This window comes from Pseudorca crassidens, chromosome 4 (assembly GCF_039906515.1).
Source record: "Pseudorca crassidens isolate mPseCra1 chromosome 4, mPseCra1.hap1, whole genome shotgun sequence".
In the NCBI taxonomy this organism is placed as follows: domain Eukaryota; kingdom Metazoa; phylum Chordata; class Mammalia; order Artiodactyla; family Delphinidae; genus Pseudorca; species Pseudorca crassidens.
In genome coordinates, this window is record NC_090299.1 from 130,742,692 (window position 1) to 130,760,531 (window position 17,840).

The 17,840-nt window shown below is 38.9% G+C and overlaps 1 protein-coding gene across 2 annotated transcripts in view; it reads right to left on the reverse strand.

The window, feature by feature from the left end:
• The window catches only part of HHIP (hedgehog interacting protein), a 95,101-nt gene that overhangs the window by 19,067 nt on the left and 58,194 nt on the right, over nt 1-17,840 (reverse strand). For both annotated transcript variants that reach the window (XM_067736773.1, XM_067736772.1), the window contains exons 6-11: nt 17,562-17,735; nt 16,807-16,950; nt 12,916-13,037; nt 10,518-10,641; nt 9,436-9,566; nt 5,470-5,551 (exon numbers count right to left, since the gene is read on the reverse strand). In XM_067736773.1, coding sequence (XP_067592874.1) covers nt 5,470-5,551; nt 9,436-9,566; nt 10,518-10,641; nt 12,916-13,037; nt 16,807-16,950; nt 17,562-17,735 — 777 coding nt within the window. The remainder of the gene's footprint in view (nt 1-5,469; nt 5,552-9,435; nt 9,567-10,517; nt 10,642-12,915; nt 13,038-16,806; nt 16,951-17,561; nt 17,736-17,840) is intronic.

A 17,840-nucleotide genomic window follows, 5' to 3' on the forward strand; every position in this document is an offset into this window, starting at 1 on the left:
TTGAAGACTGTTGGGATGACACGTTCACAAATTTTGATGTTACACCTTTTGATTCACTTGTCAATGTTGACAAAAACGAGTCATTTAAGCAACAGATTTTTTTTAGCTCAACTAAAATGAATTAGTAAAAAAATGATGCTAAGGTAGTTTTTTTTCTTTAAAAAGTATATCTTCCTCTAGAAACCATCTCTTTGCAAATTTGTGTGGCTGTTTTATGCAAGATTAAATCTGCCTTTATCTCGAGAGCTGTAACATCTGGATGATCCACTGTCACAATAAAAGTAGAAGATATTCAGAAGGTCTAATAATATCAGATTTCCACCACTGTCCCAGGTGGGGGAGAAACATGGGTATTGAAAAGAAATGCTTTTAAGAGGCTCTTAACAAATGAGGCTCTTTTTGAAGAATATATTTTTAATTATTCATATTCTCCATTTTATGCCTTTTTAACAAATGCCATTTGTAAGTGGCAGATCAATCAAGTTTTCATAGCAATCTGTACAATTACTCTAGGAACTGATATTTCAACATTTAAAATTGATAATTTAAGAAGGACTATAATTAGTATAAAGCAGAAAATTCCCTTGAATGCTGTGGTCATACGTCACATCTTCAGAAAATAGGATATAAACATAAGAAGCTTTATAGTACAGACTTTTAAAATAGCATGGGCGTTTAGAGAAAATTTTTTCATAAATTATGGTATCATATTTTGTGTATATTTTGAGATAGGCGATGGCTCTACGTAGCCTTGTATGGAATACCTGAGTATGTTTAAGTGTGTTTGTGTGCGTATATACAGAAACACACAAATCTTGGTAAAATATGAATAAAATTCCAGTTACACTTAGGCCATTACCATGTATTATGTATGCATACTCATCCACTCATTAGAAGTTTTGACTTTGATCTTATCTCATTCTTCTGCAACATATCTTTAAAATTTCAGATGGTATCTGACAGCATAGGAAGGATCTGTTCACTAAAAATGTTGTGCACTACCACGTAAACTATAGCATATTAAGAATAAAATATAAGCTGGCACCTGAGTGTATACTCTTTTTAGTTATTGGAAATGTGGAAAAATTATAGCAAAAATGTGGACCATGCTTCCTTGTCTTTTAGACTTCACATCCACCATGCTGAATGAATTTTTATAGGGCATATACTTGTTCATGACCTCTAGTGTTAAGAAATTCTGTCATGTTTGAAAACTAGTCCCTCGTCGAGCCTGTGTCCCTGTTAATAGCTGAAAGGTCAATGGAGCTGCTAAACAGTTTGTATTACTGTCAGGGTGGCCATGAAAACACCGCCTGCAGCAAGAGGACTTGGCAGCTGGGTCAACAGGCACTGTGGGGATTTATCAACCTAGGGAGGCCACTTGCATAAAACTTTGACTGATGAATTGGGACTAGACTGGCTTATTGGGCTAAACCTTCTCCATTATGCATGGCTTTCTTTAGGATGGCAGAGCTGCCTGCCGGCTCCCTGAGACATATGTGAAGGATAAACAGAACCAATTTCCTCTCATGAAGTGATTTTTGAGAAGAAAAAAAAAAAAGCACACTTCAGCATCCAGTAGACTAAGGAGTAGGATGAAGATATTAAATAAACAAATAAATAAACAAAGAGCAGTAAGTGGGGTCATCACAGGAGGGGCAGGGAGGAGACAGGAGGGCAGTTTTTGATGTTGGTCACACAAGAGTCTGGGGACAGGATGTTTCTGCAAAATGACCTTTGAAGCTGGGAATTTGCACTGTTAATTTATAGACCTCTTAAGGGACTGGGTTGTGTGACTTAGGGGGTTAACAGATAAGCAACGTGTTAAAATAGTGTAAGACTGGGTACACAGGAATTAAATCGACATGTTTAAGAATGATTTTATTTTACGAACTCCTGGAGAAATAACCCTGGAAACATTTCCAGGTCAGAAAAGGTCATTTAGTTTAAGGCCATCTGAAACAAAAATTAAAGAATCTTTTTCAATAGTGTGAAAATATTTGTGTTCTATAAAATAAAACTAAAGCTTGGAAAGTTCAAAACTCTGTTAGAATTCTTTCATCTCCATCCCTCAGGAGCGTTTGTGTGATTCTGAAAAGATTTAACAAAGACCAAGCCTCTAAGACATGACTTGGATATTCGAAAACTAGGTACTCAGGGCTCTTTAAAACTCCGTGGACACCTTGACCTCAATTTTGAAACTAACACTATCTCAAAAGTTGAGAGATCACCCGCAAATAATTCTTGAATGCATGGAATGAACACCAATGGTACTAAAGAATTGCATATGCTTTAAATACAATATTTAATTATCTTCACAGTGCTCTACAGAAAGGTAGCAGAGGCAGAATGATGACCTGTACTTTACTGACAGGCGAAGGAGCACAGTATGGTGCCACAATGCAGCGTCCACACTAAGGAAGATTCAGAGACAAGACCGTTTGACTGCCTATCCTGCCAGGATAGACTTCCTCATGTTGACAGGCTTCAGATGGCTCTACTAAGTGAGACTGAAATGAGTGTCCAGCTCTTGTACTCAATGCCTTGACATCTGCTGGCTGAAGCAGCATCCCAGACCAGGGCATGCAGAACCCAGTACTTGAGGCTTTGGGGGACCCAGCAAAGTGGCCCAGCAAGCTGAATGATTGACTGTACTGATTCGCCTCTAACTCCACTCTGCCATGAAATGAGACTCTTCCACTTCTGAAGGTATCCCTGTTCTAACAGGGAGGCAAAATTCCTCCCTTTTCTGCTTTTCCTTTAAAAACTCCTGAGTTCTAGTGAAGCCATAGAGAAAGCTGGTTGTATTCTCATAGAATTTTTGTTTTTTTGATTGCAAACAATAGAATTTGTTTTTTTATAACAGGTTATCTTGCCATCCTTTTCTGAGAAGGATGCCCACCGTAAATGATTTTAAACTTATGTAAATGATTATGTAACATATAGCCTGAGACCAGATTGCCCTTACAGACTGAGCTGGTAATGCCGGGACCTCGTCTACCTTTGTCAAAATGACCAAAGAATATTACATATCGTTTCAAAACTCCCTCATTTTTCTTATATGTGAGTGTGTGTGTGTAGGAAAAAAGAGAAAAAACATAAATCTTATGGTGTATAGGAATGTAACTTCCATGATACACAATACAGAATATAAAAATTTTATGATTTGTAGTTATTCTCTTTTAGAGTCATGAGTCAACTGAATGTTTGAAATTCATTCTGAAAACATTATTCTGACAAGTCTGGGGCTCTTCCACAAGAATACAGTTAAACTAAGATTTTAATTCGAGTTAGGTTTTTTGATGTAACAAGAAATGTCTGTGTATAATTTTTTTCCGTTGATGAGGCTCTTTCTTCAATTTCTCCCTCAAACATTTTAGGAAAACAGTTGTGCTCTGAAGCAGACATCCTGAACACAGCTAGGTTAGTAATTAGCTCGTGTTTCCAAAATAATCCCGTTCACATATACTAAAAAGTGTCTGCTTATATAGAACTTCCACTCATCTGGGGAGAACTACTATAATAACAAACGTTGGCTTCCAAATCGAAACAGCATGAGGCTCCCAACAAATGTTTATGAAAACATTTGTTTTCTTATAGTCAGTTTAATTTTGAAATGTATGCCTGGGCCTGTGTACAAGGACTGTGTCTCTGGGACTCTGTTAATCCCCCCACCTTCTGAAAACCAAACACACATCTTAACCCTGGCCGCACGCATGACACGACTCACCAGAAACAGACACCATAATGAGAAGTCAGGCCTTTCAGGTATGTCACTCTGAGACCACCCTACGAGAGGAGGCCCCATGATCACAAAGCCAAGGTCCCTCATGGCAGCCCTGGTAATTAGACACTAATAATGGACTGAAGGTGTAAAATTCACCTCAACTCACCACCAACAGACTAAACAATCCAGAGGAAGAGAGAAACATTTCTGTGAGAAGCAGTGAGAATTAATAACACTACCAGAAAGCTTGCAAAAGCACATCAACTTTGACAAATATAATGGAAAAACAATGGCTATTTTGAAACTAATGGCAATAGATCTGAGTGAAATCGTAGCCCTCATTCTGAATCGTTAGAATGCTATTTTATGAATTAACACTGGTTTGATTTTTGTTCTTAATATTGCCACCTTCAACAAGCACCGGAGTGTCTATTTTATTTTTCATTCATTACTTTGCTTCTCACAGAAGGACACTGGTTTCACACTCAAGGAAGAAAAGAACCCTTACAGTGTGTAGATGGGTACTTCTCTTACTGTGAAAGAAAATGTGTACTGTTAAATAGGGAAGGAAAGCTGTCATTATCACTGTGTGATAGATGGGTGTATGTGATGCCTTCTATCACAGAGAGATCGTTTTTGGTCTCTTTTTGTTCTGCAGCACCAATGTCAACCTATATTTTTCTCAGGAAAGATAGTGTTTTAGGGTATGGAAAAAGGACAAGAATCTCCATTTGTTAGTCAGTGAATTTTTCAGAAAAACATACACAATTTATAACCTACAAATATTTTTAAAGTGGAATTAAATGAATGCTCTTAGTAAACTTTGCAGATTTTTGGAATTTTTTCTCCTAAAAGGGACTTGAAATTTAAATTTCCAAATGGGCTCATGAAGCTAAGTTAGCATAGAAAGAATTGGAAATTCACAGCACGGCAAAGCTAGGGTCTGACCACTACTGGCGTTCCACAGTAGTCGTATTTGTGAAGATACCGAAGTCCTATAATAATTGTTTCTAAAATTATGGCTAATATCTATTTGACAGTATATAATTTTAGCAGCTTCTGAGAGTTCTGATTTTATCCATGAAATTAACAACTGACGAATGATGACTCAAGATAATTTGAAAGTTGTGTGTGTGTTGAAGTTGGGTGGGTGGGTAGAGAAGAGCTGGAGACAGATAATTATATTCTCTAAAGGATTAAAACGTTCACATCTTCCTTTTGCTGAAATAAATAACAAAATATTTCTTCAGTTTTCATTTGTTTAGTCACAGAAGCTGTGAGCATCGAGTTATAAAATGAGGCTCCAATGTTGAGCTGCCGAAATAACTTATCCTGATTACCTAACAAAAGTCATACTAAGGTCTACCAGAATGCTCCTGGTTTTCTCGAAAGGAAAGGAGGGTTTATTGCTTCCAACAAGAGAGCGGAAGCCGCTGCCTCATACATCGGGGTCCTCCTCGGACATTTAAGTGAGGATCCTGATTCCACAGATATAATGCTGCTTTCAGAGGACAGCAAAGATGCCATGAACGTGATCGAAATATAGTTTAAAGTTCAGGGTGTTCAAGTCTAGGCCTCAGAGACTGGAACTGAGGGTCTCTCAGGAGAGCACTTAGCAGATGGGCGGGGCGGAAATGTTCATCTTTGTTGAGGGCTAATTGCGATTCCATCACTAATTTGAATGCACTGGAATAACTGAGAGAATATTACTTGACTTAACGGAATATTAAAAAAAACCTCACCTTTTGGGATCTACAATTTTGTAGAGTTTTCCATTGTGAGTCTGGGTCATACTTTTACTACTTGATAGAATGTAAACTTCACCTATGAAGAGAGAAATACAATGTTAATTCACAGTATTACAAAGCCTTACCTTCTTTTGCCTAGCAGATTATTATATATATATATATATAATACGTATGTATATATGTATGCGTATGTAGGTATGTGTACGTATATACATATATTATATATTCATACATCCTCAGAAGATCACTTGCCTGAGTGCATCCAAATTCTGGTCACTTCTCCCCACATCTCACTATTACTCCAGTGCGAGCAGATATTCATCTCTCACCTGGAAGATGGCAACAGCCTCCTAATTGATCTCCCTGTTCCTACTCTTATTCTTCTATGTTTATTCTCAACATACCAGTCGCAGGGATTCCTTAAAAGGCAAGTTAGATCATATAAATTGGATCACACTCCTCTGTTTCAATACCCTCCAATGGCATCTAGTCTCTCTCCCAGCAAAGGTAAGTCCTGACAGTGGCCTACAATGTCCCCCCCTTACTGCTCTGACCCCATCTGCAATGGTTCTAGCCTCACCTCCTGACTTTGGACATGCAAGGCAGGTTCCTGTCCCAGCCTCCTGTCTCAGGCCCCTGGTGTCCCAGGCTCCTCCCACCTCAGCATCTGTCCCAAGTCCTATCTCAGGATCCTGTCAGTAGACCACCACTAGATGCATTGTTCCCCTTTCATGTCTGTGCTTAGATATCATCTTTCTTGACTGTTCTATTTAAAAGTACATTTGTCCCAACTCCTAGCCATCTCTATCCCTCTTTACAACTAGATTTTCCTCCTAAGCACTTATTACCAACTAGTGTACAATATATTTTTTAAGAATTATTTTTATTGTCCTCCTTTAGGATGTAAGTTTCATGAAAACAGTTTAGATTGTTATCTCTTTATCTGCTCCTGTATCCCCAACTCCTAGAACAGAGCTTTGTGCAGAATAGGTGCTCAATAAATAGTTGTAGAATGAGTGTAGAATGGCAAGTTTTATCTTTATTTATTCCACCCAAGATTCAAAGGTTTGGTTACCAAGTTGTTACTGTTAATTGATAATTTGAGGCCAGATGGCATTGGGTACTCCTTTTTAATTTTTAGCTTTTTAAACAAAATACATTTAAATAAATAGCTGGGGGGGAGAGAGAGAGAGACCCTTCTGCTCAATCCCAGCTCCATGTCTCTGATTCCTGACACCAGGCTGTGTTCCTGAAAATGAACTACAACAGATGGAGTACCCTCTTAGGAGAGAACCGCTCTCGTTTATTACCACTCCTTCCATATAATTCAATATATAGAACTGATCACATGAATAGGGAATTAGAAGCTGTATTTATGATTATATGTTTATAAGGCTTTAAAATTTATATTTGGTTCTCACTCATGAAATAGGTCTTGATTTAGTCTATATGTCTCTTCTACTTTATTATTGTGTTAAGCACACCCTACTACTTTCTCACTTCTGGAAAGGATGTTATGGGATTTACATTAAAAACACAGACACAACAGAAAAAATTAAAATGACATTAAAAGGCAAAGGAATATAAGTAAAAAAAATCATATTTATTTCAAGTACTTTATGTAGTTTACTGCATTTACTCCTTACAACAAACCCATCCTAATTTTATAGTTAAAAACACACACACACATAGAAAAAGACTCTCAACACTTTTTGTTTCAAAAAATGAAAGCTCTCAGGGCTTCCCTGGTGGCGCAGTGGTTGAGAGTCCGCCTGCCGATGCAGGGGACACAGGTTCGTGCCCTGGTCTGGGAGTATCCCACATGCCGCGGAGCGGCTGGGCCCGTGAGCCATGGCCACTGAGCCTGCGCGTCCGGAGCCTGTGCTCCGCAATGGGAGAGGCCACAACAGTGAGAGGCCTGCATACCGCAAAAAAAAAAAAAAAAAGAAAGCTCTAACTCACTTTCATATATGGCTCTTAATTAAAAACCAAAGAGTTTTGCATTAAAGAGTGAAAGTATATTTATTTTTAATTATGAAATATACACTATGTTGTTGCTTTTGGACAGTAAGAACTGTATGTGCTTCATTTCTTGGTTCTCCTCCCAACACTGTATTAAGTGTGGACAGATATTTGGATATTTTAATGGGGGTGATGCTAATAGGATGAATGATGGTGAGTCACTGGCAGTAAGGTCTGGGGAAATCAAAATGATTCATCAAAATGATTCTAAATACTCATCTCTAACTCTGCCACAAACAATGTGATCCTAATTTATATTTTAAAATCAGAGTTTGCCAATGACATTTAAATTACAATTACAGAAGATTTAAGCGAGAAAAGGTATCTTTCTGGTTCATTTGAATGGGGTAGGAGAATTTCAAGGGAAAATTAAATGCAAGATGCTTTCAATGCTAGAAGAAGAGAAAGATAGATTGGACTTCTTTTCTTTGAATCCTTATATTCCTGCGGCTTTGAAATCTGTGTGTTGTGTTTCAGGAAACTTGTCTGAGTCCCTTGGTAACCTAAGTGAATGGCATGGATGTATTTCTGATGAATTCTCTGTTTGATGTAGGAAAACCAAATCTGCGTGTTTAGAGTAAATAATTCTGATTTAGGGACTTCCCTGGTGGCGCAGTGGTTAAGAATCTGCCTGCCAGTGCAGGGGACACGAGTTCGAGCCCTGGTCCAGGAAGATCCCACATGCCACGGAGCTACTAAGCCTGTGCACCACAACTACGGAGCCTGCGCTCTAGAGCCCGCAAGCCACAACTACTGAGCCTGTGAGCCTAGAGCCCATGCTCCGCAACAAGAGAAGCCACCGCAATGAGAAGCCCGCGCACCGCAACGAAGAGTAGCCCCTGCTCGCCACAACTAGAGAAAGCCCGCGTGCAGTAACAAAGACCCAACACAGCCAAAAATATAAACAAATAAATAAATTTATAAAAAAACATTTAAAAATGATTAATAATTCTGATTTAGATAGAAACAACTTTTCTTTCTTAACACCTAGAAATTTATCTCCAAGGCTAAAGGAGCATGGTAGCCATAGTTTATTTGGATATTATTCTTTAAAGGGAATCATTATGAAAACTACATTTATCTCTGAAATTTAAAATTGGTAGCATTTCACCCTTTGATGGGTAACATTCCAATATCTACTTCTTTTTGCTTGTTAAGCTGCATACATTTTGATAACATACCAACAAATAAATTGTATGTTATCCTGGAGATTATCAATGAGAAGATAATTTCCATTCTGTTGGAAAGCAGATCTACAAAGTCAGATTATCTTGCACAAATTTCATGCCTCGATGGGCAAAAAAATAAGGGATAAAGTGAGATTCAGGGGCTTCCCTGGTGGTGCAGTGGTTGAGAGTCCGCCTGCCGATGCAGGGGACACGGGTTCGTGCCCCGGTCTGGGAGGATCCCACATGCCGCGGAGCGGCTGGGCCCGTGAGCCATGGCCGCTGGGCCTGCACGTCCGGAGCCTGTGCTCCGCAACGGGAGAGGCCACAACAGTGAGAGGCCCGCGTGCCGCAAAAAAAAATAAATAAATAAAAATTGAGATTCAGATTACAACAAATTTTAATTTATTCCAAGAGACATGGATAAGTGCAAAGGTTCAGATAAAGAATATAAACAGATGACTTAGCTGCATCAAAAATATCAGTAGACATTTAAAATTTTATGTCTTTAAGACTCAAAAATTCTCTTTTGTTCCCGACTCCCAGTTTTCTGCTTTATTACTTTCATATTTCTGGTGGCGTGGGTGGGAATAAGGTTTAAAGACCCCCAGAGAAAGTTTATTGGAAGAGAATACTGAGTTGGTCCTCTTTGCTGTAGGTTACTTTTCCAACAAATGGAGGATGAGATTGTTATACTTATTTTTCAGAGCAGAACAGAGCCTCTTGGGCAAAGATTGAGAATGGAACTTAACAGAAATAGTTTGTACAGTACCTAATTCGTCTTCTCCAAATCCCAAAATGTGACCTGAAAAGTAACCTCTACAGGAACCACCGTTGCCAAGACAGAGTGGTTTTTCTTGCCATTGCTTGGTCACAGGACTTTGCTGGAGGGTTAAGAAATTCCTACAACAAAACATACCAGAAACCTATGATGAAAATGTGCTTTTGCCTGAAAAACACAATAAAATGTTTAAAATAAAACTCATAATAAATAATTGTTGTGCCACAGACCTGGCTTCTAAAGGGAAAAATAATATAGCCCATAATCTGTGTGAATACGCCGAAATTCCCATGTGAAGAGAAAGTACTTAAGATAATATTTTGTTTGGAGGCGGGGTACTAAAAGTACCTGAGTCTGAGAAAAGCCCTCCCCTTCATCCAGAGAATGATACTTCCTCTCCAGGACTAGACTCCATGCTGTGCTATTAATCAGAGAGAGGGATGGGGGAAGATCATGGGGTCAGTACTCTTTTTTAGTTCCTTTCAGCGACCAAGCATATCAGCTCTGCCATATGGCCTGAATGCCAGTGACTTGGGGAACAAGATTATTTTGGGTTTCATCACAGAGTTTCTTATAATTATCAACAATGTGACCTCTAAACTTTAGGTTAAAATTTAATTTTGTAGCATTCCTATGAATAGAGACAAATTAAGGTCTGTTGCCAAAAGTCCCAAAAGTTTGGCAAAAGCAAAAATTCTTAGCCTTCCAGATAATTTTTAAAATATTTATACAACTCACATAAAACCACAGTTTTCAATTTACTCATGATCATGGTGAATTTATGTTAAGGATGAAGGGAAGACTCTAAATAATATGAAATGTCTATCTGAAGACCTCTCTGCTCTTAAAAATTATTTTATGAATTTGATCAAGTCTGTTTAAAAAGCATCTTTTAAGAAGTTCTTGAATTATCCCACCAAACATGGTGGAACTAAAAGTAAATAATAATATTTATGTGTGTCCCACACCTGACTTCTAAAAGGAGGCAATCATTTAAATATTTTATGATGGTTTGCCCAATAATCAATGGATATGTCATTTGATCTATCAAACTGTGGTATCAGGAAACCTACCCATTACGATCTCCAAACACGTAGCTTCCATAGAGTCTTTCCGACTGGCAGCCTCGGTAAACAAATCCACCAACCAAAGGACCATTACTGAATGGCTTGAATTCTAAAAGTGATGGCTCACTTTCTGGAAATAAATAAACATAACATTAGATCAAATGAAATGTATTTTCATAAAGGAAAAGTCATGTAGGCCACACCACAATTATTGCAGTAATTTAACTCTGAAATGTGTTCCATGATGCGTAAGATGGATACTTGTTGTAGATATTTAGTGAAAATAATTACCCCGTTTTCTTAAATATAATGTAATTAAATATAATGTAAAGGGCTTCTACGCATAGCGGAATGAAATAAAAATGCTCTGCAAATGCTTGTTGTTATTATAACTGCCAAGATGTATAAAATTTTCAATGACATTAGAATCTGGTATTTTGCAAAATCATGGACTTTAGAACTAAGATACTTAAAAAAATACTTAATTTTTTGAATATTGAATTTTTTGTAGAAATGCTTTTGCATATGCCTACTAAACTGAGCCAGGCCTCTCAAATTTTATAAAATGTTTAAAAGTTCAAACTTTAAAGAAAATAAAGGTATGGTACATAAAAGGTCTTCAAAACCACATTTGTTGCATATTTTAAAACACTGTCACTTAGTCAAGTAATATCTTCATTTAAAATGTCTTAAGAGTTCTGTTTATAGAGTTATGTGGTTAGCAAAGTCTATTTCAGTCATTCCTTCAGAATTACATGTGGATAGACATGTATCTCAGTCTTTCCAGGCATGTCGTTATGTACTTGAATACAGGGATGCCAGTTGCAATGGAAAAGATACAAAGTCAGCTGCAAATTAATCTGAAAATTACTTATTACGTACTTAAATAAGTCACTATCAACAGGAAGTATTTTAGGCAAAAACTTCTGTGTAAAGACAGTCATTCTAAAGTCCTTCCCCCACCCCATGTGATTATGGTGAATACGATATTATAAAAAGTAGAACAGATATGTTTTAAATAACCAGGATACTGAGAGGCAGCATAACTGAAAGACTAAGGTCATGAACTCTGGAGTCAGGTTCAAATCCAGATCCTGTCACTTTACGTGGTGTGACAGTGAACCTTTCTGTGTCTCAGTTCCCTCATTTGTACAATGTGGCCAATAAGAGTGCCTACCACATAGGGTTTCTCTGTAAATGAAATGAGTGAAGTTTGCAAAGTGCTTACTGCGGGAGCTGGCAGGTAGTAAGTGTTGTGGCTATTTGCTTTTTTTTTTTCCTGATTTATCGAGGTATAATTAACAAATAAAATTATACATGTATGTGCATATATGTGTGTGTGTGTATATATATATCTATATATATACACATTGTTAAAGGATTCTGTGGCTGTGTGTTTAATACATAAATGTAAGGCCATCAATATTATAACCAGTTTCAGCTGAATCCCAATTAATGTGATTGCAGAATTTAATCTACAAATATAACCAAAATTCCCACAAGCTAGTGACTCATTAGATTTTTTTTCTAACCACATTATTCTTTGGTTTGGCTGTTATAAGATGCACACACACATACATGAATACCTGAAAAAAAAAAAGTAAAATAACTGAATACCACATGAACCAACACAGCTGCTTCATTCCTGGTACTAAGTAAATATCCGTATTGAATGAATAAATAGAAGAAGCCAACAATTTAATAATCTTCATCTACTATATTCCCTGAATCATAATCATATTTGATATATTGTTTCCTCTAAAAGGAGCATATACAAAGCACTGAAAAATATTAACCTTATATTTTAATATGTATCTCTAAATACTCTAGTAATCATGTTATTAAAAATAAGATCTAAACATTCCATCTTCATGACTTGGGTAAATAAGCCATGTTTTTATAAGTCTATTACTTTGTTTTCTCTAAAATAAACACCTTTAAAAAATACATTCTTATTTGAAACACTTATAATTTTCCTAATTGCTGAGACTAGTACGTTGGGTATTGAGAAATTTCTTACCTTCAACACTTGTTTTTTTCCCTCTGTATATAAGATGTTAAGACAAGTTCTCCCTTATATATTAAATAAATAGAAGGTATTCATCTCGATTCTCAGATGAGCAAAATATAAACTGCTAACTTTTGAAGGTCCATTAAATTTTTTGGACCTACAGAGCACCATTCAATCCATGGGAAAGGTAATTACCCACATGGAACCCCTAGAGCTTGTAAGAGTCACTGGACCTTTAAAAAGTGAGCAATTGACGCCCTCACCATGGTTAGGCCAGTATTTTGATGCTTTCCCAAATGCTCATTTTGCAGAAATCCTTTTCTCTTCAATTAATATATTAAAATAAAACAAAGCCCAAACGAAAGCCAAATCAACAAATTATGCTCTACTTACCATAATCTTTTCCCTTAATTATCTGTAGGATTCTGGCGGATGATCTGTTCTTTCCATTGGAGTCTGAGCAAAGTATTGTTAAATTGATGTTTATGTCAGTGGGGTGTCGATCCACAGCACATCTGCGACAAAATGGGGGTGATACCCATGAATTCCAACCGGGGTATCTTCTAAGCTCAGACCAGAGATTCCTGACATAGGAATCCTTTGTGGGCTGGCAAGGATCCTACAGGCGATTTAGTTTGGAACCTCTAAAAACCACCGAAGGAAACATCCTGTTTGCTTACTCTGCTGAAGTTTAATGATCTCTGGAGTGTATTTCTTAATTTCTCTTGGTATCTACCTCCATTATGAATGTGCACACTGACTCAGAACACTTGTTAGTCTGTTGTTAAGGAATAGCACATGTATAATACACTGGTAAAGTATAAGGGTAAGAATGGCAGCACCATCAATTCACATCTGCAACACGTGCGACACCAAGAACACTTGGTCCTCAACTTAATGATGATTCAGCTTATGATGCTGTGAAAGTGGTACACATGCAGTAGACACTATACTTCCAATTGTGAATTTTCATCTTTTCCCGGGCTAATGACATGTGGTACAATACTCTCTCGTGATGCTGGGCAGCGGCAGCTGCAGCTCCCGGTCAGCCACTGCATCACGAGGGGAAACAACGATACACTGACACTGATTCCGCACCCCTGCAACCATTCTGCTTTCCACTTTCAGTACAGTACTCAATAAATGACATGAGATATTCAACATCAGATAGGCTCTGTGTTAGAAGATTGTGCCCAACTGTAGGCCGGTATGAGTGTTCTGAGCACGTTTAAGGTGGGCTAGACTAAGCTATGATGTTCGGTAGGTGAGGACCATTAAGTGCATTTTCGACTTAACGGTATTTTCAACTGATGATGGCTTCATCGGGACTTAACCCCATCATAAGTCACAGATAACCTGTAATAGTTATCGTATTAGTTTTGTGTTTCTTACATAGAATCACTACGTTCTAAAGTGTGGGCTGCTCTGATGAAGGAAAGCATGCACTCCAGTTCAAGGAATAAGATAAAGCTGATCCCCACAACCATTGAGTCTTTCACGTGGACTCTGACTTTGTATTCACCCCCCAATCTGGGGCCAGAATATTTCTGTGACTTAAGCCACTGACTGTAAAGTCCATGGGGACAGGAACCACTTCCGACCTCTTTATCACTGTATTTCTACTCCTTAGTTCAAACCCAGGAATATAAGAGGGGCTCAATATTTGTTGAATGTTGAAGTCAATGAGTGCCTAGGTATGGGGAGTTTGGGTTGGGGGAAGAATGAAGTTGAATAACATTTTTGAAGTTCTCACAAATTTGGAAAACAGTCTTGCACTGTATTTAGGTTTCTCAAGCTTGGCATTATTGACATTTGGGGCCAGATAGTTCTCTCTTTTGGGGGGGAAGAAGGGGTTGTTCTGAGCACTATAGGATATTTAGCGGCATCTCTGATCTCCATACACTCGATGTCAGTAGCATGATCTCCTCCTTCCAATTTGTGAAACCCCAAAATGCTTCTAGATATTGCCAAATGTCCTCTGGGGGCAAAGTCATCCCATTGAGAATCACTGTTTTAGGCCAATAAAATACACTAATGACAAAAACAAATTCATTGGGGCTATTAAATAAATTACAAAATTAAAAAGAAAATCTGAGAGTAGATTCTGGGGCTTAAGAGACGTAAGAGTCACATGCAGCAATTATTTAAGCAACAACAACAGTGAAACAAAACCCGTTGACTCCAAATGATCCTATTCACATTAGCCTGACCTGCCGAAGGTGGGTTAGTGGTTCTGTGGCCGCAGTCACTCTCTTGTCCTCATTAATTCAATGATTCGCAGAATACAACGTCTGGCAGGGATCCTGACACAGGCCTGCTGTGACTTAAGGTGGAACCAAGTCCATGCAGGGTGAGAAATTTTTCCTGTACCGCTTTTCTTTTGACAATGGAGAAACTCTGACCAAAAAAGCTTTGTGTTTCTAACAAAGAAAGAGCAAAGAGACCTTTGGCCAGGTCTCCCAAAGGTGGAGTTGCTGGAGACCATGAGGTCTAGCTCTGACTGAATATCAAATCCACCAAGAACCACTCGGCCTTTTTAACCTTTAGTCTCATATAAAAAAGAGCGCAGACAGTGAAACTTCTCAGTGTGATACTATAAGGGTGGATCCATGTCATTATACCTGTGTCCAAACCTATAGGATGTACAACCCTAGGAGGGAACCCTACGTAAACTATGGTCTTTGGGTGGTAATGATGTGTCAGTGTAGGGTCATCAATTGTAACAAATGTACCACTTGGGTGGGAGAGGTTATGTATGTGAGGAGGCAGGGAAATCTCTGTGCTTTCTGCTCCATTTTGCTGTGAACTGAAAACTGATCTAAAGATTAAAGTCTAAAAAAAGGCAGGGGGAGATGCCTGATGCCAGCTACTTCAGAGTGGCGGCTGACAGTTACCGATCAGATGATGGGCACATGACACGTGGTTTGCTACTCTGCACCAAGGTGCTTAATAAGAGCCAGCTTTACTTTTAGCCAATAATGATTTTAGCTCCCTTTCTGCTTTATTAAATCCTCCTTTGCTTGAAATACTCTTGGAGGGAGGCAGACTGTTCAGCCCTCTATCACGGGAAGAGGTGAGACTCCACCGCACAGGCGTCCTGCCACACGTAAGGTCTGTAAGGCACCTCGCCCTGTGTTTTCACACTGAGGGTCGGGACCCCCCGGGAAGGTTGCATGAAGGCTCCAGTGGGATTGTGGTGACTCAGGCTGCTCGACTTCAAAGTGCTGCTTTGTGGTGGTATCTGCCGGGTTCTGAGCTCTAGGAATGGAATGTGACAGTTTCATCCACTTCCTGAACCCACCTTAAGTAGTCCCTGTCGCCCAGATTTTAAGATCTGCTGAGATGCCAAAAAGGAAATGAACTGTAGACTTGGACTTTGATGGAAGGGAGGTGAAGGGCAGGAGGGATTATAAAAAGAAGAAGTTCGAGAAATACTCACCTTGCATGTAGTGAACACTCAATAAATATTAAATAGCATTAATAACTAGTAAACGAATAAATGTGGCCAGATACCCCTTAGTATGAGTAACAGACCACAGATTAGATAAAGCTTTCATCATAGAATTGCTATATTACACTTCCTAGCATTTTTCAAGTATACCCCAAATGTCTCATTCTACATTCTTCTTAGCGGTCCTTTCTTTATGGTTCATTGTAGTAAACAGTCAGTCTGAATTCCTTCAGTATTTGTAATTTCTTGCAAGTAAAGAAATGTTAACATTTAGCTCAATTCCTTCCAAACGACACTGTGTCATCACCTGTTAAGTGAAGCTATGATAATAAGAACCATAATTTATTTAAAATCCATCACGTGTGTCAGATACTCTATTTGATTCTTCACTTATAGATCTGTATTTAATCATTACAGCATCCTTGCAAGGTGGCTATTACCATCCTCATTTAAGGTATTTATAAGGAAATTAACATTTAGAGCGGTTTAAGGAGACCAAGTTTATTATCTGTCTGAACTGTTCAGATTAAAGTCTTCATCATGACATCTGTCCACCAGTGTTTATCCAATAATAACTCTCCAAAATGTTAAGGCGATATTTCTCTGTGAACTTGTCCTCTGCCTTGTCTAATCTGCCTTCTCCGTCTGCTTCACACATTAATAGAAGAAAGAGGGCAAAATACTGGGTAAGATAATGAACCAGTATAATTTTAGAGACATAACCTTGGATACCACTCTTAGCTGCTCCGCGCCCGGAAACCCTCCTTCTTTCCCCACTTTGCGAATCCCGGCCCTGCTGTAAGGCAGGAGAGAGGACGGGCTTGTGTTCTCACCTGCCTGGATCGTGGAGGCCGTGGGCAAACACTTCCGGGGGCTGGTTGGTGCTGTTGAAGTGCGGGTTGCTCCTGGGTATGGAATAAGGCACGTGGCACATGGCAGTATCCACGTCCAGACGGAGCACGGAACCTGTGAAGTCGCTGAGGAATCGGAGGACAACGTAAGTGCTTTCCGTTTTTGTTACGTATTGCGCCTACACTCAATTCAGGGAAGTTGCCCTATGGCTAAAAAACCACCCCCCCGCCCCCTATTTGAGACAAAATTATTAAAGTTCCAAATTCCATATCGTGGGAAATGAAACCAGGGGCAGTTTGGCTTCAGACACGTGGCAGCACCGAGACACAGCTCGACGGTGGCTGAAGGCTGCAGCCTTGGTGGTGCGCTGCTTTTGGTATCCGTCCTCTAAAATGGTTTTTTTTTTTGCCAAACCACATATTTAACGTCCCCCAGGAAGCTCCGCTGGACAATGCTGGTCCATTAGGTAGAGTGTCGAAGGCAGCAGGGATGTGCAGGGCAGCTACTGCACAAACCCCACAGCAGGAACTCGTTTCAGGACATCTCAGTAGAGCGACTTTCAAAAATACTATAACAGCATATGTATTTGAATTCCTCTTCATGTTATAAAGGCAGATGCTGATAATAAAAGTTGAATATTTAACTGAGGTGATATCATTCAAAGACATAAGTGATATAACTCACTTAAAACATTTTACCATCAAGGGGCATCTGTTGTTTTGTTGGATTTTTTTACCTTAACCCATCCATTTCTTCCATGTCATCCAGCGTGATCATCCCGTCACCGAGGATGATGTACAGAAAGCTGTCAGGACCGAAGAGCAGCTGTCCTCCCAGATGCTTTCTGTGGAGTTCTGCGACCTCAAGAAATACTCTGGCCGTTCTCAAATCAACTTGGTGGGGATTTTTTCTAGGTGGTGGGGAGGAAACAAACCATGATTGAGAAAGACGTAAGGTGAACCCACGGAAAGTAAATAGGGCACAAAGGGGGAAGAAAACACGTGGCACGTAAATA